The sequence below is a fragment of the Oncorhynchus tshawytscha genome, linkage group LG05 (genome assembly GCF_018296145.1).
Source record: "Oncorhynchus tshawytscha isolate Ot180627B linkage group LG05, Otsh_v2.0, whole genome shotgun sequence".
NCBI classification, from domain to species: Eukaryota; Metazoa; Chordata; class Actinopteri; order Salmoniformes; family Salmonidae; genus Oncorhynchus; species Oncorhynchus tshawytscha.
Window position 1 is genome coordinate 73,489,860 of NC_056433.1, and position 23,107 is coordinate 73,512,966.

At 43.8% G+C, this 23,107-nt stretch overlaps 1 protein-coding gene and 1 long non-coding RNA gene across 2 annotated transcripts; one reads left to right on the forward strand and one right to left on the reverse strand.

Annotated features, from left to right (window-relative positions):
- The first annotated feature begins 12,937 nt into the window (after window positions 1-12,937).
- Window positions 12,938-14,514, forward strand: LOC121846606. Its single transcript, XR_006083528.1, has 2 exons — window positions 12,938-12,974; window positions 14,077-14,514. It is a non-coding gene; the product is annotated as an uncharacterized LOC121846606 (long non-coding RNA).
- A 1,863-nt stretch (window positions 14,515-16,377) lies between these two features.
- On the reverse strand, window positions 16,378-22,825 carry LOC112251620 (alanine aminotransferase 2-like). Its single transcript, XM_024422591.1, has 10 exons — window positions 22,721-22,825; window positions 21,046-21,135; window positions 20,768-20,876; window positions 20,469-20,602; window positions 20,026-20,269; window positions 19,270-19,349; window positions 17,499-17,635; window positions 17,102-17,276; window positions 16,775-16,930; window positions 16,378-16,561 (listed from the first exon to the last, which is right to left on the reverse strand). Exons 1-10 carry the CDS (start codon window positions 22,823-22,825, stop codon window positions 16,451-16,453), a joined length of 1,341 nt encoding a protein of 446 aa, XP_024278359.1. The 3' UTR covers window positions 16,378-16,450.
- Window positions 22,826-23,107: the final 282 nt, after the last annotated feature.

Genomic DNA, 23,107 nt, shown 5'->3' on the forward strand with positions numbered 1-23,107 from the left:
ACCTTGTAACAGTTTTGCTTCCGTCCCTCTCTTCACCCCTACCTGGGCTCGAACCAGGGACCCTCTTACCCATCGCTCCACAAAAATCTGCGGCCCTTGCAGAGAAAGGGGAACAACTACTTCAAGGTCTCCGAGCGAGTGACGTCGCTGATTGAAATGCTATTAGCGCTCACCCTGCTAACTAGCTAGCCATTTCACACCGGTTACACCTGACTTGAAAAAAAGCTAAATATACACATTGCGAGATATTTGGCAAAATAGACAGACATGCCTACATTTCCCCCATATGAAACAATGGGAAGACCACAGAGTTCCAATATTATTTTTGTTGTTTATATTTTGTTGTTTTCATTTGAACCTCTCTGGGATATGTGGGACACTAGCGTCCTACCTGGCCAAAAGCCAGTGAAAATGCAGAGGGCCAAATTCAAATAAATTACTATAAAAATCAAACTTTCATTAAAGTTTCATCTTACACATGTAAGATACCAAATTAAAGCTACACTTGTTGTGAATCCAGCACACGCCAGATTTAAAAAAGGCTTTTCGGCGAAAGCAAACGATGCTATTATCTGAGGATAGCACCTCCGTAAACAAAGAGAGAAACCATATTTCAACCCTGCAGGCACGACGCAAAATGCAGAAATAAAAATATAATTCATGCCTTACCTTTGACGAGCTTCTTTTGTTGGCACTCCAATATGTCCCATAAACATCACAAATGGTCCTTTTGTTCGATTAATTCCGTTGATATATATCCAAAATGTCCATTTATTTGGCGCTTTTGATCCAGAAAAACACTGGTTCCAACTTGCGCAACGTGACTACAAAATATCTCAAAAGTTACCATTAAACTTTGCCAAAACATTTCAAACTACTTTTGTAATACAACTTTAGGTATTTTTTTATGTAAATAATCGATATAATTGAAGATGGGATGATCTGTGTTCAATACAGGAAGAAAACAAACTGTAGCTAGCTTTCTGGTCACGCGCCTCTATCTAACAGTACACTTGAAGTGACCCTCGTTCTGAACAGGGATACTTCTTCATTACACAAAGGAAAAACCTCAAACAATTTCTAAAGACCGTTGACATCCAGTGGAAGCGGTAGGAATTGCAAGAAGGTCCCTTAGAAATCTGGATTCCCAATGAAACCCCATTGAAAAGAGAGTGACCTAAAAATAAAAAAAATCTGAATGGTTTGTCCTCGGGGTTTTGCTTGCTAAATAAGTTCTGTTATACTCACAGACATGATTCAAACAGTTTTGGAAACTTGAGAGTGTTTTCTATGCATAGCTGATCTATGCATATCTTATCTTCTGAGGATGAGTGGCAGGCAGTTGAATTTGGGCATGCATTTCATCCAGACGTGAAAATACTGCCCCCTGTCACCAAGAAGATAATGACTAGGCATACAGGAAATTGTTTGACTGCTATGTTAAAAACTGTAGAACCACATGAATCTATAAGTGTTAGGAGCCTACAATATCTTGTCACTATATACTGTGCTATGATCGCTGATGAAGCTAGGCGCTGGAGAGATACTTCAGAGCTTCTCAGTGCACTGCCATTTTGCAAATGCAGGTCGTGGGGGCACCTGGGACACTTTTTTTGGCTTTCAGAGCCTGTGCATCTGACAATTTGTATCAGTCATTACTGCTTCTTTCTGGTACAACTTCTTTGTCAGCCTGTGAAAGATGTTAAACTTTATATCCACGAACCAATGGCATTTCTTAAAATAAGTCAACCCTGGCCACTGGAGGGATACTTTAACCTACAAATTCAAGGTGTTCTTCACGTGTCAAACTCCATGGAGGGTCGAGTGTCTGCGGGTTTTTGCTCCTCCCTTGTACTTGATTGATGAATTAAAGTGACTTATTTGTTAACCTCACCAGGTTACTTGGGACGCTAGCATCCTACCTGGCCAACATCCAGTGAAATTGCAGAGCGCCAAATTCAAAAACAGAAATATTCATTATAAAAATTAATAACACATACAAGTGTTACACATCAGTTTAAAGATGAACTTCTTGTTAATCCAACCACAGTGTCAGATTTCAAAAAGGCTTCATGGTGATTGCATACCATGCGATTATCTGGGAACAGAGCCCAGCAGACAAATCATTACAAACAGTTACCAGCCAAGTAGAGGAGTTACACAAGTCTGAAATAGCGATAAAATTAATCACTTACCTTTGATGATCTTCAAATGGTTGCATTCACAAGACTCCCATTTCCTCAATAAATGTTTGTTTTGTTCGATAAAGCCCCTGATATATCCAAAAACCTCCTTTTTGTTTGTGCGTTTTGTTCAGTAATCCACAGGCTCAAACACAGTCACAACAGGCAGATGAAAAATCCAAATAGTATCCGTAAAGTTTGTAGAAACATGTCATACGATTTTTATGATCAATCCTCAGGGTGTTTTTAGCCTAAATAATTGATAATATTTCAACAGAACAATAACGTCATCAATATAAAAGGTAAACAAAATTGCGTGCATGAAAAACCTCTGGGACACTGTAGGGTCCACTCATTCAGAGTGGTCTTACTCTCTCATTTTTCAGAATACAAGCCTGAAACAATTTCTAAAGACTGTTGACATCTAGTGGAAGTGCATAGGAAGTGCAATTTGAGTCCTAAGTCAATGGACTGTAATGGCATTCAATAGAAAACTACAAACATGAAAAAATCCCAATTCCTTGATGGATTTTTCTCAGGTTTGCGCCTGCCAAATCAGTTCTGTTATACTCACAGACATTATTTTAACAGTCCTGGAAACTTTAGAGTGTTTTCCATCCGAATCTACCAATTATATGCATATCCTAGCTTCTGGGCCTGAGTAGCAGGCAGTTTACTTTGGGCACGCTTTTCATCCGGAAGTGAAAATAGTGCCCCCTACCCTAGTGAAGTTAAGAACTCCCCTCACTCCCCTCACCTGGTTGTCTATGTCTTAATTGAAAAGAAAAACTAAAAACCCGCAGACACTAGACCATGGAATGAGTTTGACACCCCTGTTTTACTTGATCCTTTGGTCTGTAACAATATGTTTTGTGCCAATATTGCACTGATGCATCCTTGACCCAGGATTTCCCAAACCCCCCATGCATGTTTTTTATTTTTGCCCTAGCACTACATAGCTGATTCAAATAACCAATTCATTGTCAAACTTTGATTATTTGAATCACCTGTGTAGAGCACCCGGTGCAACCCCCCGGTGCAAGATTTTTTTTTGAGGAAAGAACAGTTCATTGCCGGTCCTTGATGCTTGATTCAAAACATGTGAAGAAGTTGATGATTATAATAATAGCTTATAAAAAATTGTAGACCTACATTTAGGTGTACACGTCCATGTAACATAGCCTATGCAATGTGATTATTAGGCAATAGCAGTGTGTTTGTGTGCAAGGCTGAAGAGGTAGTTCCTTATTAAATTAAATACATTTTCACAGTGTTGGCTGTAGGCCTTTTCAACACAATTACAGCGCTTTACTTGGGCAGGAGCTCACCAGAACTGAGTACCGGCATCTACTGCTTGAATTCCTGCACCTTTAAAAAAATATGTTATATCAAATGTATTGTACAGTTCCTGTACCTAAACATAAACAAAACCAGCACCAAAAATGAGTGCCAGCATCTATTTTAGTCACAAGTCAAGACTGCATTCTAACACAATACATGTACACTGAACAAATATAAACACAATGTGTAAAGTGATGGTCCCTTGTTTCATGAGCTGAAATAAAAAATCTAAGAAATGTTCCTTTATACAAAAAATGTATTTCTCTCAAATGTTGTGCACAAATTTGTTTACCTCACTCTTAGTAAGCATTCCTCCTTTGCCAAATTAATCCATCTACCTAACATGTGTGGCATATCAAGAAGCTGATTAAAAGGCATGATCATTACACAGGTGCACCTTGTGTTGGGGACAACAAAAAGGCCACTCTAAAATGTGCAGTTTTGTCACACAACACAATGCCACAGATGTCTCAAGTTTTGAGGGAGCGTGCAATTTGCCTACCTTTGTTTTAAAGAATTTGACAGTACGTCCAACCGGCCTCACAACCGCAGCCCACGTGCTGATGTCAATGTTATTAAACAGAGTGCCCCATGGTGGAGGTGGGGTTATGGTATGGACAGGCATAAGCTACTGACAATGAAAACAGTAGCATTTTATCAATGACAATTTGAATGCACAGAGATACCGTGACGAGATTCTGAGGCCCATTGTCGTGTCATTTATCCGCCGCCCTCACCTCATATTTCAGCATGATAATGCATGGCCCCATGTCACAAGGATCTGCACACAATTCCCAGAAGCTGAAAATGTCCCAGTTCTTCAATGGCCTGCATCCTCACCAGACATGTCACCCATTGAGCATGTTTGGGATGCTTTGGATCAACGTGTACAACAGCATGTTCCAGTTCCCGCCAATATCCAGTAACTTCGCACAGCCATTGAAGAGGAGTGGGACAACATTCCACAGACCACAATCCACAGCCTGATCAACTCTATATGAAGGAGATGTGTCACGCTGCATGAGGCAAATGGTGTTCACACCAGATACTATCTGGTTTTCTGATCCACACCTATACTTTTTTTGTAAGGTGTCTGTGACCAACAGTTGCATATCTGTATTCCCAGTCATGTGAAATCCACAGATTAGGACCTTATGAATTTATTTCAATTGACTGATTTCCTTATATGACCTGTAACTCAGTAACATCTTGAAATTGTTGCAAGTTGCATTTATATTGTTTTTCGGAATAAATCAACATTTCAAAACAGGGGACATTTTCAAAGCCTAGCAAAAAATCTACGTCAAGTCATTTCACCAGTCCCTCAAACACACGTGATAGTTGCTTTGATCGGCAGAACATGTTGTTGGTCTTATGTATGTTAAGGACACTTTCATGCATAAAAATGTGTTGGAACACATCCAACTACCTCAATAATTTGAATTGGCTGAGGCACTTTGCCAGGATATAATCAGTGCCACTTCTACCATGTTATCTGATGGCACCAGCAATCATTTAATGTTCTGTCACATGCATGTAAATCAACTAACTCTTTCAAATCAAATCTAATTGTATTGGTCACATGAGCCGAATACAACAGGTGTAGTAGACCTTACAGTGAAATGCTTACTTAAAAGCCCTAACCAACAATGCAGTTAAAAATAATAACAATAAAAAAAATAAGAATAAGAAATAAAAGTAACAATTAATTATTAAAGAGCAGCAATAAAATGACAATAGCGAGGCTATATACAGGGGGTACAGGTGCAGAGTCAATATGCGGGGGCACCGGTTAGTCAAGGTAATTTAGGTAATATGTACATGTGGGTAGAGTTATTAAAGTGACTATGCATAGACAATAACAGAATAGCAGCAGTGTAAAATAGGGAGGAAGGGGGGGCAAAGCAAATAGTCTGGGTAAAAATTTGATTAGATGTTCAGGAGTCTTATAGCTTGGTGGTAGAAGCTGTTTAGAAGCCTCTTGGACCTAGACTTGGCACTCCAGTATCGCTTGCCATGCGGTAGCAGAGAGAACAGTCTATGACTAGGGTGGCTGAGTCTTTGACCATTTTTAGGGTCTTCCTCTGACACCGCCTGGCCCTGGATGGCAGGAAGCTTGGCCCCAGTGATGTACTGGGCAGTACGCACTACCCTCTGTAGTGCCTTGCGATCATAAGCTGAGCAGTTGCCATACCAGGCAGTGATGCAACGAGTCAGGATGTTCTCAATGGTGCAGCTGTAAAACCCCATTTGGAAAAGGAAAATGCAATCAATATTTACTCTGAGCTGTGCTTTCGGTAGGTTGGTGGTAGATGGAAGGCCGTGTTGCCCAACAGAGTCCTTAATCCTTTGAAGAATCTCTGCTGATAAATTATATACGTTGTAGTAATGTCGGTGTGTGGTAGACGGGATACTCTGTCTGTTCTTTCCTAGCCCACATTTGCAGCTGCTGTTGCTAACTCAAGGCTAGGAGGTATCACTTCTGTAGTGAATAAGAGTTCAAAGTTCATACCATTCACAACCAAAGCTCACGCTGGGGTTGGCTTCGTTCTGTAGTTCTTATCTGAACCATTCTGACATCGGATCGTCATCCTAATGTACCCGGAACAGTTGACATGTTAGTCCTTTTAACATATGGACCTTCGTTCTCACATCCTCGGAACAGGAGGTTATATTGTCGTCAAGGCTTTATATAGTGGAGGGAGAAGGGTGTGTTTTCATAGTTCATAGTTTACAGCCCATGTCTCTTCACAGGGGCGGGTCACTGATTGAGCAGAGCCCTAACCTTATGAAAACCCAAATCTCTAATTTGGAAGCTAAAATTATATGTCATCTTTTCACCAATAATGACACACTCTGGCTGCAGGTCTCATGGGCCACCACAGGCAGCAGGGCCTTCTGCAGCTATTTGGCAATGGGACCGATAGCTACAGGGAAGAAGACATGGTCAAAACACACAGTCATAAGACGGGCATAGTATAACACAGTCGTAGCACAGTGACGTTATAAACACACACACACATGCGGTAAGATGGCAGACAAGAAAAAAAAGAAGAAAGTGAACCAATTCTGAATACATTTTTATTGGGCGTTGCACCAGCCTTCTGGGAGATCTGGTGAAGGACAAGATGGAGGACAAGGAAAAAGGAGAAAAGTGGAACTTGTTTTGAGTGAATATGGAATGGAGGATCTCACAGAACTTTTGGAAGAGCTTGAGGAGGAAATTGAATGTGACGAGTGAGGATGAATTAAGTGTGGTGGCAGGTTCAGTGATGACTGCTGAGAAGAAGTTGTGTGTAGAGCGAGATAGTGAGGTGAAGAATGTGGGCGTGAAGTGCAAAAAGAGGGATACGTGCTCTAGTAGTTCAGTGACGGAACCTGGTGAGAGTGAGGATGAAGTACCTGTGCTGAGGACCGCCGAGATCAGGCCTTGTACCGAGGATGATAAAGGTGATTCTGGCTCAGTGGGAGTGGGATTTCTAGAGAGAATGGATCCTTGAATTTTGGGTGATCCATATGTGATGCCAGGCTGAACGGAGGAGAGGTCGGGTGGAGGAGAGGTTGGGTGGAGGATAGGTTGACTGGCGGAGAGGTTGGGTGGAGGATAGGTTGACTGGAGGAGAGGCTGGGTGGAGGAGAGGTTGACTGGAGGAGAGGCTGGGTGGAGGAGAGGTTGACTGGAGGAGACGCTGGGTGGAGGAGAGGTTGACTGGAGGAGAGGTTGGGTGGAGGAGAGGTTGGGTGGAGGATAGGTTGGGTGGAGGAGAGGTTGGGTGGAGGAGAGGTTGGGTGGAGGATAGGTTGACTGGAGGAGAGGTTGTGTGGAGGATAGGTTGACTGGAGGAGAGGTTGACTGGAGGAAAGGTGGACTGGAGGAGAGGTGGGGTGGAGGATAGGTTGGGTGGAGGATAGGTTGACTGGAGGAGAGGTTGGGTGGAGGATAGGTTGACTGGAGGAGAGATTGACTGGAGGAGAGGTTGACTGGAGGAGAGGTTGGGTGGAGGATAGGTTGACTGTAGGAGAGGTTGGGTGGAGGATAGGTTGACTGGAGGAGAGGTTGGGTGGAGGATAGGTTGACTGGAGGAGAGGTTGGGTGGAGGATAGGTTGACTGGAGGAGAGGTTGGGTGGAGGATAGGTTGACTGGAGGAGAGGTTGACTGGAGGAAAGGTGGACTGGAGGAGAGGTTGGGTGGAGGATAGGTTGGGTGGAGGATAGGTTGACTGGAGGAGAGGTTGGGTGGAGGATAGGTTGACTGGAGGAGAGGTTGGGTGGAGGAGAGGTTGGGTGGAGGATAGGTTGGGTGGAGGATAGGTTGACTGGTGGAGAGGTTGGGTGGAGGAGAGGTTGACTGGAGGAGAGGTTGGGTGGAGGATAGGTTGACTGGAGGAGAGGTTGGGTGGAGGAGAGGTTGACTGAAGGAGAGATTGGGTGGAGGATAGGTTGACTGGAGGAGAGGTTGGGTGGAGGATAGGTTGACTGGAGGAGAGGTTGGGTGGAGGATAGGTTGACTGGAGGAGAGGTTGACTGGAGGAAAGGTGGACTGGAGGAGAGGTTGGGTGGAGGATAGGTTGGGTGGAGGATAGGTTGACTGGAGGAGAGGTTGGGTGGAGGATAGGTTGACTGGAGGAGAGATTGACTGGAGGAGAGGTTGACTGGAGGAGAGGTTGGGTGGAGGATAGGTTGACTGGAGGAGAGGTTGGGTGGAGGAGAGGTTGGGTGGAGGAGAGGTTGGGTGGAGGATAGGTTGACTGGTGGAGAGGTTGGGTGGAGGATAGGTTGACTGGAGGAGAGGTTGGGTGGAGGATAGGTTGACTGGAGGAGAGGTTGGGTGGAGGATAGGTTGACTGGAGGAGAGGTTGGGTGGAGGATAGGTTGACTGGAGGAGAGGTTGGGTGGAGGAGAGGTTGACTGAAGGAGAGATTGGGTGGAGGATAGGTTGACTGGAGGAGAGGTTGACTGAAGGAGAGGTTGACTGGAGGAGAGGTTGGGTGGAGGAGAGGTTGACTGGAGCAGAGGTTGGGTGGAGGATAGGTTGACTGAGGGAGAGGTTGGTTGGAGGATAGGTTGACTGGAGGAGAGGTTGGGTGGAGGATAGGTTGGGTGAAGGATAGGTTGACTGGAGGAGAGGTTGGGTGGAGGATAGGTTGACTGGAGGAGAGATTGACTGGAGGAGAGGTTGACTGGAGGAGAGGTTGGGTGGAGGATAGGTTGACTGGAGGAGAGGTTGGGTGGAGGAGAGGTTGGGTGGAGGATAGGTTGGGTGGAGGATAGGTTGACTTGAGGTGGAGAGGTTGGGTGGAGGATAGGTTGACTGGAGGAGAGGATGGGTGGAGGATAGGTTGACTGGAGGAGAGGATGGGTGGAGGATAGGTTGACTGGAGGAGAGGTTGGGTGGAGGATAGGTTGACTGGAGGAGAGGTTGGGTGGAGGAGAGGTTGACTGAAGGAGAGATTGGGTGGAGGATAGGTTGACTGGAGGAGAGGTTGGGTGGAGGATAGGTTGACTGGAGGAGAGGTTGACTGGAGGAAAGGTGGACTGGAGGAGAGGTTGGGTGGAGGATAGGTTGGGTGGAGGATAGGTTGACTGGAGGAGAGGTTGGGTGGAGGATAGGTTGACTGGAGGAGAGATTGACTGGAGGAGAGGTTGACTGGAGGAGAGGTTGGGTGGAGGATAGGTTGACTGGAGGAGAGGTTGGGTGGAGGAGAGGTTGGGTGGAGGAGAGGTTGGGTGGAGGATAGGTTGACTGGTGGAGAGGTTGGGTGGAGGATAGGTTGACTGGAGGAGAGGTTGGGTGGAGGATAGGTTGACTGGAGGAGAGGTTGGGTGGAGGATAGGTTGACTGGAGGAGAGGTTGGGTGGAGGATAGGTTGACTGGAGGAGAGGTTGGGTGGAGGAGAGGTTGACTGAAGGAGAGATTGGGTGGAGGATAGGTTGACTGGAGGAGAGGTTGGGTGGAGGATAGGTTGACTGGAGGAGAGGTTGGGTGGAGGGAGTTGACTGAAGGAGAGGTTGACTGGAGGAGAGGTTGGGTGGAGGAGAGGTTGACTGGAGCAGAGGTTGGGTGGAGGATAGGTTGACTGAGGGAGAGGTTGGTTGGAGGATAGGTTGACTGGAGGAGAGGTTGGGTGGAGGATAGGTTGGGTGAAGGATAGGTTGACTGGAGGAGAGGTTGGGTGGAGGATAGGTTGACTGGAGGAGAGATTGACTGGAGGAGAGGTTGACTGGAGGAGAGGTTGGGTGGAGGATAGGTTGACTGGAGGAGAGGTTGGGTGGAGGAGAGGTTGGGTGGAGGATAGGTTGGGTGGAGGATAGGTTGACTGGTGGAGAGGTTGGGTGGAGGATAGGTTGACTGGAGGAGAGGATGGGTGGAGGATAGGTTGACTGGAGGAGAGGATGGGTGGAGGATAGGTTGACTGGAGGAGAGGTTGGGTGGAGGATAGGTTGACTGGAGGAGAGGTTGGGTGGAGGAGAGGTTGACTGAAGGAGAGATTGGGTGGAGGATAGGTTGACTGGAGGAGAGGTTGGGTGGAGGATAGGTTGACTGGAGGAGACGTTGGGTGGAGGAGAGGTTGACTGAAGGAGAGGTTGACTGGAGGAGAGGTTGGGTGGAGGAGAGGTTGACTGGAGGAGAGGTTGGGTGGAGGATAGGTTGACTGAGGGAGAGGTTGGTTGGAGGATAGGTTGACTGGAGGAGAGGTTGGGTGGAGGAGAGGTTGACTGAAGGAGAGGTTGACTGGAGGAGAGGTTGGTTGGAGGATAGGTTGACTGGAGGAGAGGTTGGGTGGAGGATAGGTTGACTGGAGGAGAGGTTGGGTGGAGGATAGGTTGACTGGAGGAGAGGCTGGGGACTGTTGAATTGGTGAAGATAACTCAGAGTGGATTCGTGATGATTTATTGTGTTTCCTCCACCCAGAGGGAGCGGGAGCTCCGGATTACACGATTAGGGATAAGAATTGTGACTTGCTTTGCTCTCTGGAGCAGGGCCCGGATGAAAGGAGTGATAAGTGTTGAGGAGGAGCAGTTGAAATGGAAGATTCCTGGTGTATGTGACGCTCGCAGTTTGGTGAGACGTAGATCCAGTGGAGAGCATAGGGAAACAGAGAAGACTGTCTGTCATGCTAAGTTTTGATGCAGTGTCTTTGCCAGATAAGGTCAAGGTAGGAAGTGTCAGTTAGAGTTTTTGTTCTGAAAATACCATGGCGTTTTAGATGACAAGTTTATGGGTATGTTGCAGCAGAGTGTAGGAGGGAGAAGACTAGATGTGAGAAGTCTGCAGGAGGGAGAAGACTAGATGTGAGAAGTCTGCAGGAGGGAGAAGACTAGATGTGAGAAGTCTGCAGGAGGGAGAAGACTAGATGTGAGAAGTCTGCAGGAGGGAGAAGACTAGATGTGAGAAGTCAGCAGGAGGGAGAAGACTAGATGTGAGAAGTCTGCAGGAGGGAGAAGACTAGATGTGAGAAGTCTACAGGAGGGAGAAGACTAGATGTGAGAAGTCTGCAGGAGGGAGAAGACTAGATGTGAGAAGTCTGCAGGAGGGAGAAGACTAGATGTGAGAAGTCAGCAGGAGGGAGAAGACTAGATGTGAGAAGTCTGCAGGAGGGAGAAGACTAGATGTGAGAAGTCTACAGGAGGGAGAAGACTAGATGTGAGAAGTCTGCAGGAGGGAGAAGACTAGATGTGAGAAGTCTGCAGGAGGGGGGAAGACTAGATGTGAGAAGTCTGCAGGAGGGCATGCGATGAGGGAATGTGGGGTATCGGTGGAGAAAGTTGTGTGTGATAGTTATGGGGGTGCCCAGCGGGCTGGAGATCGGAGGGGTCCATTGAGAGAAAGGCAGATTTAGGTTGCCAGGGTTTGATTAGAAGAGAAAGTGTCATATGCCAAAGCAGTAAAGAGAGTGGTAGAGGAAGATGGTTACAGGATGTGGGATCCTGAGAGGATTCCTGTGAGTAGGCAGAGACCACCAGAGAGTGATGGGAAGAATGTGTTTCAGTCAAGTGGGCTTTATAGCATTTATAGCCATGGTTGTTCATTGTACTGCAGAAATGGATGGAAAGTCACAGAAAATAGAAGACTGTGGTGGCAGCGGCAGATAAGTACTTGGGATTGTGAGGATTTACTGCAGAACAGCTGAGGGGGTGTTGAGTGGTAGTGTTATGTTGGTCTGGAGGAGGGTTAGATAGGGTTAAATAGTGGAATTGGGTGGTGTTAATAGTGGGCTAATAGTTGACAGTACAATTTTCCTTTCCCCCCAATGTTGTATTACCGTAATACAATTTTTGCATTACCATATTTTATGTAGGTAGGCCGTGAATGGCCTCACACAGCAGTACACCAGTACCGTAGATGGCGGTGTATGCACCAAAACGTTTGATGCGATCTGCCAACCAAATCCCGAAGAAGAAGAAGAATTCTCATCAGCAGCCTATACTTTAGCCTAGTGCACCAAATTAACATAGGCATTAATATTTAACAGACAATGAATAAATTAAACTATATAAGGGAATAGAAATTTAATTTAACAAAACGTAGCCTATTTCAGAACAATGTAGCCATTTTAATTCGCTCTAGAAATACATGGGAAAATGTAAATGCCGAGGATATGGCTTTTGCAAACGCCAACATCCTTGTCGAAAAAGTTGACAATCTCAAAATGTGCAAATTCATTAATAACACACAGGTAAAAACAAAGGCGCAGTCTGATTTTTTTTAAACGAAAGCGTCACCAATATGTTCTTCATATTTTGTAGGATAGCTGGCTGAAGACATTAAAGTTGTTCTGGCTGATACACTGTAGTTACAGGCAGTGAACTATTCAAGTGTCAGAATTTAATTCAGAGTATCTGCACTTTCACGCTTGCCTTGTGGAGGAAGAGAAGTGTATCCCTCCAGTATCTTTCCATATTCTGCACCTCAACCGAGTTGGAGAAGTTGTTGGGTTGTAATTTCTACAGTGAATAAAAATATGCTAGCCATTTATGTTCTGAAAATAGTAAACATTTCCCCCTCTACGTTTTCTGATATAAAATGGCAATCATACTCACGTAACTGTATTGATTGATGTGGTCTTGTTATTATACCTACACACTGAAGATGGCTGTAAAGTAGAAACGTATGTGTGCGCTATCCCTGATGCATTGAAAATAATTATCATTGAATAATGAAGTAAGCTTTAAGCAACAGATTTTAGAGTGAGGACCCATTCCACATTTTTATTTGTCTGAATTTGCAGATTTTACGCACCATCCAAGCTTCTGGGAGAGCACATGTAACAGGGTTATATTGGTGATTCCCCTTGCCACTTTATTGTTAAGCCAATGGGTTTTTGGTTTGAGTTTGTCTTGCCTTCACCTACTCAACATGGCATCTTATTGGCTGGTTTGCGTAGTTTGCTTACGAGGGGGGATGTTCCAGTTAGAATCGTCCCAGTGAACCAAGCACCAAACCAGCGGTAAGTTGTTGGTTGCCAAGCACTGCACATCAAAAGTGATTTTTATACTCTCAAGTGATGATTTAAATGTACAATTTATATCAAATTGTTTGTAAATGTTATTCGAACATCACACATAAGATGCAGCGGTTTTTGGAGAATATTTGTTGTGCATTTTGTTGTAAAGAATTCCCGCCAGTACTAGCTAGCAACTTACTGTGTCTGGTGGGGGGGTTCATATATTTTGTACAGTGCGTGAGTGCAGAGTTGGATGGTGAGACGTGCATTGCATGACGTGCAATTTTGTGCAGTTCCTAACAGAATAAAGCTACATGACTGGTGCTACATATTGGAGTTCCGTGTCGATGACTGATTGTACACAACGCAAGAAGAGTACTGTTACACACACTGGTTCTCTTCTGATTAGCTATATTCTCTACATCCTTCTAAGGTGGAAGCATTCTTCTGAGACAGCATAATGTGTGTTTTTTTTATTTCCAATGGCTGTCTATCCTGTCTTTGCATTCATAATCTAATGTTAAATGTAAGGTCACATGCATATCATGCATGTGAACCTCAAACACAAAATGTCAAGGAATTTAGTTCTTACATAGTTACTGTTTTGTTAGCAGGTTAATATTTATTGTCATAAGTTTTGCCCTGGAATCAGCTCTGCGGAGTGGTCACCAGCTGGCATAGCAGTCACTAGCTGGCACAGCCACAAAGTCCTCAAATCAGATGTTAAACCTAACCTTAACCACACTGCTAACTAATGCGTAACCCTATCCTTAAATTAAGATTAAAAATATAATTTTGTGATACAGACAATTTTGACTTTGCAGCTGTCCCATCTAGCGGAAAACGCTCAGTTTTACCTTCAGGGCAAGACTCATGACAATAATCACCAACCTGCTTTTTGCTACTCAGAGGCACCTACACACAAACTGAAGGCTGTAAAGCAGAAACATCTGTGTATGATATCCCTGATGCAGTGAAAATAATATAACAAATCAAAAAATGAACTAAGCTGTATGACAATTTTTCAGTCCAGACCTATTACATTTGTTTACTCAGGTTCCCCATGATCAATAATTTATAGGGCCTTCGTCTCTCTCTTTGGTAGATGTCCAGTAGAATGTGTTCAGAACGTCCAGCTCCCTGTCCTGGAGATGTCTGTGGCAGACTGTGGCTCTCGGTCCCTAAGCATGCTGGGAGAACTGGTCCAGGAAGTGCAGGTGGAACGAGCCGAGGCATGCCAGGACCTTCTCTAGTGTGGCAGAGGGGGTCAGCACGCACAGTCTGGGAGGGATGACGCACAAACAAACATTTTAATGTACTAATCTCACACACCACAAAAATCTGAGAGGGCAAATCGTAGGCCCCCATGTCCATAACTTTTTTTGCGTTTTTCAAACAATCATTAAGCTGAATTATATGTAAAAAATTTAAATAATACTTTTATTTTTCTGTATATATAAGCATAGCTCTTGTGCTCTCTGTATTGTGGTGAATTGTTTTGTTTTTTAAGAAACTAAACATAAAATCTAGGTAAAGAATGAAAGGACTGAGTCTTATTCAGTACATTTAGAAATTGCTTGCTTTTCTAAAGTCTACCAACCTTGCCAGCAGGAATGACAATTAAGATAGTTATACAAGCTGTCTAACTTTATTGACAGCCTCAAGTGTCTTTGTAGCTAGTTATGAGGTTGGAAACCTAAAGACAATTTCATACAATTACTAGGTGGCAAGTAGTATTACAGAGAGAAATATGCAGTACCAGTCAAAAGTTTGGACAAACCTACTCATTCAAGGGTTTCTTTATTTTTGCTATTTTCTACACTGATTGTGTAACGTCTCCTCAAACACATCGATCCACTGAACGCAGCTCACTCTCCAGATCCCAATCACTTGAATTCTAATCACCTGTTCACACACCTGTATATCATTATCACACACTATTTAGTTCCCTTTTTTTGCACCGTGTCATTGTGAGGTATTGTTTGTAATGTGACTCTTTTGGAGTGCTGTTTTTCCTGTGTTTACTCCTCCCATGTGTGATAGGCAGGCAGGCAAAAACTAACGGTGCCTTTTGCCTATACTTTATTGGATTTCCTGTCTACCTATTGCCTGATCTCCCGGACTACGTTACTAGCCTTTTCCCTGCCTGTACTGTTGCCCTTTTGGACCCCCTGTGTATGACCTTCTGCCTGCCCCTGGACCCTGCTACCTGCCTCCTCCTGTGTATAACCTTCTGCCTACCCCTGGACCCAGCTACCTGCCTCCTCCTGTGGTCCTTTGCAATAAACACCTGCTGCGCCCCGTGCTTGAAACCAGCTCCGCCTCCCCTTGTGTTCATTACAGATTGAGCCAATCAGTTGTGTTGTGACAAGGTAGTGGTGGTATACAGAAGATAGCCCTTTTTGGTAAAAGACCAAGCCCATATTATGGCAAGAACAGCTCAAATAAGCAAAGAGAAATGAGTCAATCATTACTTTAAGACATGAAGGTTCAGTCAATCCAGACATTTAAGAACTTTGAAAGTTTCTTCAAGTGCAGTCACAAAAACCATCAAGCGCTATTATGAAACTGGCTCTCATGAAGACGGCCACAGGAAAGGAAGACCCAGAGTTACCTCTGCTGCAGAGGATAAGTTCATTAGTGTTAACTGCACCTCAACCACTGCTTGAATCAGGCCGTCATGGTTGAATTTCTGCAAAGAAACCACTACTAAAGGACACCAGTAAGACAAGACTTGCTTGGGCCAGGAAACATAAGCAATGGACATTAGACCAGTGAAAATCTGATGAGTCCAAATTTGAGATTTTTGGATCCAACCGCTGTGTTGTGAGACGCAGAGTAGATAAACGGATGATCTCTGCATGTATATTTCCTACTGTAAAGCACGGAGGACGTGTGATGGTGCTTTGCTTGTGACACTTTCAGTGATTTATTTATAATTCAAGGCACACTTAAGCAGCATCACTATCACAGAATTCTGCAGCGATACACCATCCCATCTGGTTTGACCTTAGTGGGACTATCATGTATTTTTCAACAGGACAGTGACCCAACACACCTCCAGGCTGTGTAAAGGCTATTTGACCAAGGAGTGATGGAATGCTGCGTCAGATGATCTGGCCTCCACAATCACCCAGACTCAACCCAATTGAGATGGGATATACATGCTTGAATATATATGCATATATGCTGAGCCAATCAGTTGTGTTGTGACAAGGTAGGGGTGGTATACAGAAGATAGCCCTATTTGGTAAAATACCAAGTCCATTTCATGGCTTACACAGCCTGGAGGTGTGTTGGGTCATTGTCCTGTTGAAAAACAAATGATAGTCCCACTAAGTTCAAACCAGATGGGATGGTGTATCGCTACAGAATGCTGTGGTAGCCATGCTGCTTATGCTGAGCACTATTGTTTAACAAAACATATCTGAGGGGGCGTGTGCCCCTGTGTGCCCATGTGCCTCTGCACACACTCACATTTACCTGATGTGGTATTTGTCCTCTCTCTGCTCACACCCTGCTCCCACACACACACCCTCCTCATCGAGTAGGCTCTGACTGTATAACACGTCTGCCTCCAGTCCGTCAGACTACAGACAGAGGAAGCGGAGAAAAAAAAAAGAAGTAGATGAAGACTACTACCTGTAACCAATGACGAATGTGACACTTGATAAAAGACAGCTAACCTAACATAATTTGACAACCTGCAGGTTAGTACTGCAATATTAGTTTTACTGTTGTCATGTGTAGGTCGGCAGTGTATTGGTGCTATAGAGGGGTATAGTGGAAGTCTGTGTGCCCACCCTGGCCTGTTCCACTGCCTTAGGGGGAAGGCTCAGACGGGGGTAGATAAAAATACCTCCCGTCACTGGCTGACAGCTCACCCCCGGAAGACCAATCAGAAACTCCCAAGCCCGCTGAGCATTCTGGGCCAGGGTGATCCGATTGGTCAGAATCTCCTTTGGTGGAGACAGAGAGAGCAGTAACTAACACATCACACATTAACACAGCTAATATATAATACTGAACCTGTGTAATGATTACCTCCTTTTTAACATTTGAGTTAATATGAGACTAAGAATTTTTGGAGACTACTGTGACTAATGCAGGAATTCCTTACTCATAAGTACCTGTGTATACTTGCTATGGGAGGGGTCTCCAGGTCTTGGAGGGTTAACCATTATTTCTAGGGCGATCTGTCCTGTGACGGGGGCATTGATGTCAGTACACAGGAGGGTCTTAGCAAACACCATCACTGCTGGGTCCACATTCACCAGCTCCATGTACCCCGCACGCAGCCCACACCTACACACAGCCAGGGGGAACAGGAGGCAAAGGGCACAGGGCACATAGGGGACACAGCAGTTTAACAGGGCAGAAAAGCTGCAATGATTATAAATCATTAGGGCTAAGCATTTACCTTTAATTTGTAAACATTTTGGTTTTTCATTTAATAAATCATCTCCAGACATTGGTGACATGGCCAACTATAGTATGTGGATGAAGTGGATTTACTGCAAGACTCACTCTCCCATGATGCCATTGGATATGGAGTGAAAGGAGGCCAGTTCTACCATCTCAGAGTACTGCTGACCCATTTCAAACAGGACCCTCTTATAGGACATAAACTCCATGCCCTCCCCATACACACAGTCCTGATACACCTAGACAGAGCAGGAAGGACAAGTAAAGAGATGAAGGCTGGAAAAGTGAGAGACAGTGACATAGAGAAAACCCAATTCTCTCCCACTGCTCATCCTAATGTGTAACAGGTGTTCAGACAACTGTAAAGTAGACCTACCAGGTGTTATTTTCATGCACTACCAAACCAAAAGTGTAGTTCTGATATTTGGACACCCTGTGTAACCTGCGCCCACAGCCTAACCCCCAGGACCTCATTTATAAACTGTGTAAATACAAAAAAGACCCCAAAACTAGTTGGGTGCCAGTTCACACAAAAGCTGGCATTTATAAAACTTGATGTGACCATGTGCTCACCATCATGCAAATGTTATACCATGTATACACACAGTTTCTAGTGGTTGAAGTAAAGCATTGAAAGCAGACAAGTAGATTGGTATTTTGTGAAAATGGGGAATAGCCTATGATGGACACACTTAGAACAATATACAGGTTAATAACAAGATGCAATCATTTGCGAGAAGAGAGAAAATCTATTTAGTTTATATTTGCATTTTAAAATCATTAGAAAAGGGCATCTGCTGTATTTCCCAGGCTACTATTTATTTCATTTCCATGATCACTGCATAATGACCCTTTCTGTGATGGTTTCAAACTCACGAGAAGCACAGGCCTACAACAAGGATAATATTTGTCCCATCTCTCGTTTAATTGGACCCCCTTCACAGTAGCAAATAGATAAGCTATTTCAAGTACTTTTCTCCATGTCATCTATTCCGGAGTGCAGTTTATTAAAGGTAGATCACGTCTGAATACTGTCATTTCAAATTTCTCCAGTAAACAATATTGCATTTATAGACATAATACATATTTTCATAACCATTGCAGAATAAATGATTCACCTTTTCTGGCAATGGTGGGTTCATATTCCCGAAGTAGCCTTAGCCTACACAAATTACCATGCGCATCTCGGATTTAATTGGGCCTATTAGATACGCTATTATTTCAAGTATGTTGCTCTATGCATCAGAAAGGAAGCGTGGTTTATAACATACAGTAGAATTGAACAGGTGAACAGACAGTTGATCTGTGTGTAGGCTGCCACTATAAGTAGACAATGTTTTAGGATTCCCCACTGCAGCATAAGTTGGATAAAAAGTCAACGCATAACATTAGGCCCTATTCAATTCAAACGGTCTGTTTACAGGTCCATAGCAATTTGCAATTGTGGTTGTCTTTCATAAACTTTTTGTCTGTTAAATAGCCTAGGCCTACAGCAAGTATCACTGAAAACGTTGAACATTCTTCCATCACCTCCAAATAAATGTAGGCTATTTGATCAAGTTTGCTATTGCCTTTAGAAAACTACAATCGGCCTAATTCGAATACTTCCAAAGTATACAACAAATAATGGCGTTATTGTTATCCTGAAATGTGAATGATCAGCATTTTAGTGCTCGTTAACGAGCCACAGTTTCAGGACAGGTCTGATTTATAACGGGGAAAAATGCATATGTATGGCCTGCACCAAGTTAATAATTCTCAATATGTTTGTACTTGTGCAGTCCTTTCAGAAATGGCGCATGCAGATACTTAGTGTGCAATTTGCGCAACGGTTATAAATGACCCCCTGATCTTCAATAATTATCAATATCACCTCATTGACCAATAGGAAGAGCCTCTCTTCTGCAGCAAACTGAATCACCCATTCTATAGATTTCCTGCTCTGTACATGACCTGTTAGGGAGGGAAAATGACAGTATGGTGAGATGGTGATAATATCATCTTAAAGATAAAATGTCACAGGAAACACCTAGCTATCACACAATACCAGGGCCGGCTCGAGGCATAAGTGCCATAAGTGGTTGCTTAGGGACCCTGGCCGCTTACTGTTGAGAGTTAGATTAGTCAGGGCCCTGACCTACAGGGGGCCCCCCCATTTATTTTGTTAGGCACTCTCACTCAGATATCATGGTTTATGTCATGTCAAAACGTATAGAATTGCAGGAAATTAGCTTTAGAATGACAAAAAATGTATTTCTGCCCCATTGCAAAATGAGTAGAATTGCATGAAATTTGTTATAAAATTGCAAAAAAATATCCCCGCCTCATGGCTAAATTTGTAGAACTGCTGAAAACATGCTTTACAACTGCATAAATGTGTAAGCAGCAGAGCAAAATGTGTGAACTACAGGAAATTAACAAATTTTTCCCTCCGATGTCAACCTAATCTCACTTAAGGCCCCCAAAAGGCTAGAGCCCTGCATGCTACGATTAAAATGGGATCTATAGAAAGGCCTATGGATTCAAGACTTTGTTAAACTTCAAACTACTATGTCAATTTAATAGCTTATAATTTAATTTAATCAATTTAAAGCATTGCACACAATGACATCCGAACTTGACTACAGACCAGTGGGGATACCAGGGTTGCTGATGTAGAGCGCTCTAGGCCTGCAGTGCCCTCTAGAGGCGGTGAGGGCTCGGTGCAGCTCCCCTGGCTCCAGTGCCCAGCCCTGCTCCTCACTCAGCTGGTAAGGCACCAGGACAGCCCCTACCTCCTCCAGCAGCATCGGCAGGGTGTGGGGGCAGGGTTGGGGGATCAACACACCCGTTTGGGACACACCCTTCCCTCTCACCAACAGCTTTAGCATCACCTGTAGAAGGGTCGTGTGGAGGGCGTCATAAATGCTCATCACAAATCTTACTATGCATTATAACTGCATCATAGTGCATTATACCTGCAGGCTGTACAATCTTACCAATATATCGATTGAAAATAGAAGTCTACAGTAGACATCTGGTTGGTATGGTCGTACAGTTTAGAGTGAAGATCTGGGGTTGTTATATTCTTACTTTCAGAGCTGTCTGTGAGCCAGCAGAGATGAAGATGTTGTGGGGATAGGAAGGCACTCCTCCGTCTCGACCAGTGATGAACTCTGCAACGCTGCGCTGAACATGAGGCAGCCCACAGGAGTCTGTGTATGAACCTATTACAAAACAGCCAATTAATGAATCAATCAACCAACCAGATCAATCACTAAAACAGATATACCCTTTAACATAATTTAAACCAAACATACCATAAGTAGGCCTACTGCTGTATTCACTGCCTAAGTGATGAGATGAAAATGACGCATAAACAACCAACTTACCCACACTGCCCCCATCACACTCTGCCAGCAGCCTCTGGGCTCTCTGCCTGACGTCCACAGGAAGTGTGTCATCATGCAGGAGCTCAGGGTACAGACAGACCGACAGGACCTGACAGACAGCACACAGACACAGAGCTGAAGACAGAGACTGCAAGATACTTGGTCATAGACAGATCCACAGCGAGAGCAGAAAAGAGTGAGCGTGAGTGAGCGTGAGTGAGCGAAAGAGAGGGCAGAAGAGTGAGTGGGGGAGTGAGAGAGAAAGATAGAGACCACACCTGTCGCACAAAGGAGATTGGTTTTATCCCGGTCCTGTGTGAATCACCTGAGCTAATGTCAATAACTTCCTTGAATGGTTTCTGCTCTCCCTGTAGAGAAGACAGAAAGGGGACTTATCTACATGGAACAAAAATATAAACGCAACATGTAATGGGTTGGTCCCATGTTTCATGGGCTGAAATGTCCATACGCACATAAAGCTTCTCTCAAATTGTGCACAAATTTCTTTACATCCCGGTTTGTGAGCATTTTTCCTTTGCCAAGATAATCCATCCATTTGACACGTGTGGCATATCAAGAAGTGGATTAAACAGCGTGATCATTACGTTGATGCATCAGTATGACATGACTAAATCTATCCTTCAACACGTTATATTGCAGTTTAGTCGTTTTGGAGAAAGCTAACATTTAATAGAAATTAAAACCCACATCCTGGTTTGATAACCTGAATAAAAAAGTATATATTTATGTCATGCACAAAGTAGATGTCCTAACCAACTTGCCAAAACTATAGTTTGTTAACAAGAAATTTGTGGAGTTGTTGAAAAACAAGTTTTAATGACTCCAACCTAAGTGTCTGTAAACTTCCAACTTCAACTGTATATTACTATTTTATATCAATTATTGAAAGCTTAAATTCTTGTTAATCTAACTGCACTGTCCGATTTACAGTAGCTATTACAGCGAATGCCATGCATACCATGCGATTGTTTGACGACAGCGCCCCACATCAAAATATTTTTCCCCCGGCACAGGTTTCATAATTCACAAATAGTGATCTGATCTGTGTCCCTGTACTAAAACGGGTATTTCTTAGTTTTGGAACCTTGAACAGACTGCTGACACCCTGTGGAAGGAATTGTATCCAGGGAGCTAATTTTCAAAATTACCTCATAGTTGTCATTCTAAGAGGATGGTCTCTCTCAAAAACAATTCTGGTTGGTTTTTCTTTGGATTTTCTCCTACCATATCTATTGTTATATTCTTCTACATTATTTTAACATTAATACAAACTTCAAAGTGTTTTCTTTCAAATGGTACCAATTATATGCATATCCTGGCTTCAGGGCCTGAGCAATAGGCAGTTTACTTTGAGTACGTCATTCAGACAGGAAATGGAGAAAGGGTCTAGCCCTAAGAAGTTTTTAAATAGCCAATGTGCCCACTCTGGTCTTGGCATGTGTGCTCTAGCAAACAGCTCACAGATACAGTGCGGGTTGGCTAGTCTACATGAGATTCTGTATGGATAAGAGCAAGATTATTTTCATTTGTCAAACTAAAAACAAAGCATCACCAGAATAAGACCCTTGATATTTATTGGAAAGGAACATCAAGCTCATCATCTTGCACTTTCACCACCCTGTGAAGTTCATCATAACTTATTTAATCTAGCCTAATAAACTGCATGCTTTCCTGAGTCGTACTGGGAGGACCACACAACATATTGAGTGACGCCAAGTTTAATTCGATATGATGGTTATTATATCAATATTTGCTCATCAAGGCATTTCCACCGACCATTTATCACATGATACATTTTACAGACAAAAGATTCCACCAAAATGTCTACAATTTTACCAACATTTCCTGTTTCAGCCTGGTCGTGACTTTCTTCATGCGTCAAGTAATTCTTCCTCATTAAATGGTTGGATTGAAACATGGTTAGTGACTCACCTGTTGGAGTAGTGCAGTGATCTGTTCTGAACGTCTCTGTAGCGCCCACTGTGGTGAGACTCTTATCCCTCTCAGCATGGGGTTCACCTCTCTAAGGGAATACATCCCTCACCAGACAGGACCTCCAAACCCTCAACTAGCACCGTCTATCGACCAGAAACCCCCAAATAGCACAGTCTATAGATCACCAAACCCTCAACTAGCACCGTCTATCGACCAGAAACCCCCAAATAGCACAGTCTATAGATCACCAAACCCTCAACTAGCACCGTCTATCGACCAGAAACCCCCAAATAGCACAGTCTATAGATCACCAAACCCTCAACTAGCACTTTTTACATAGACCATTTGTACAAGCTGAAACTTGGGAGCACAGTGTTAATTAAG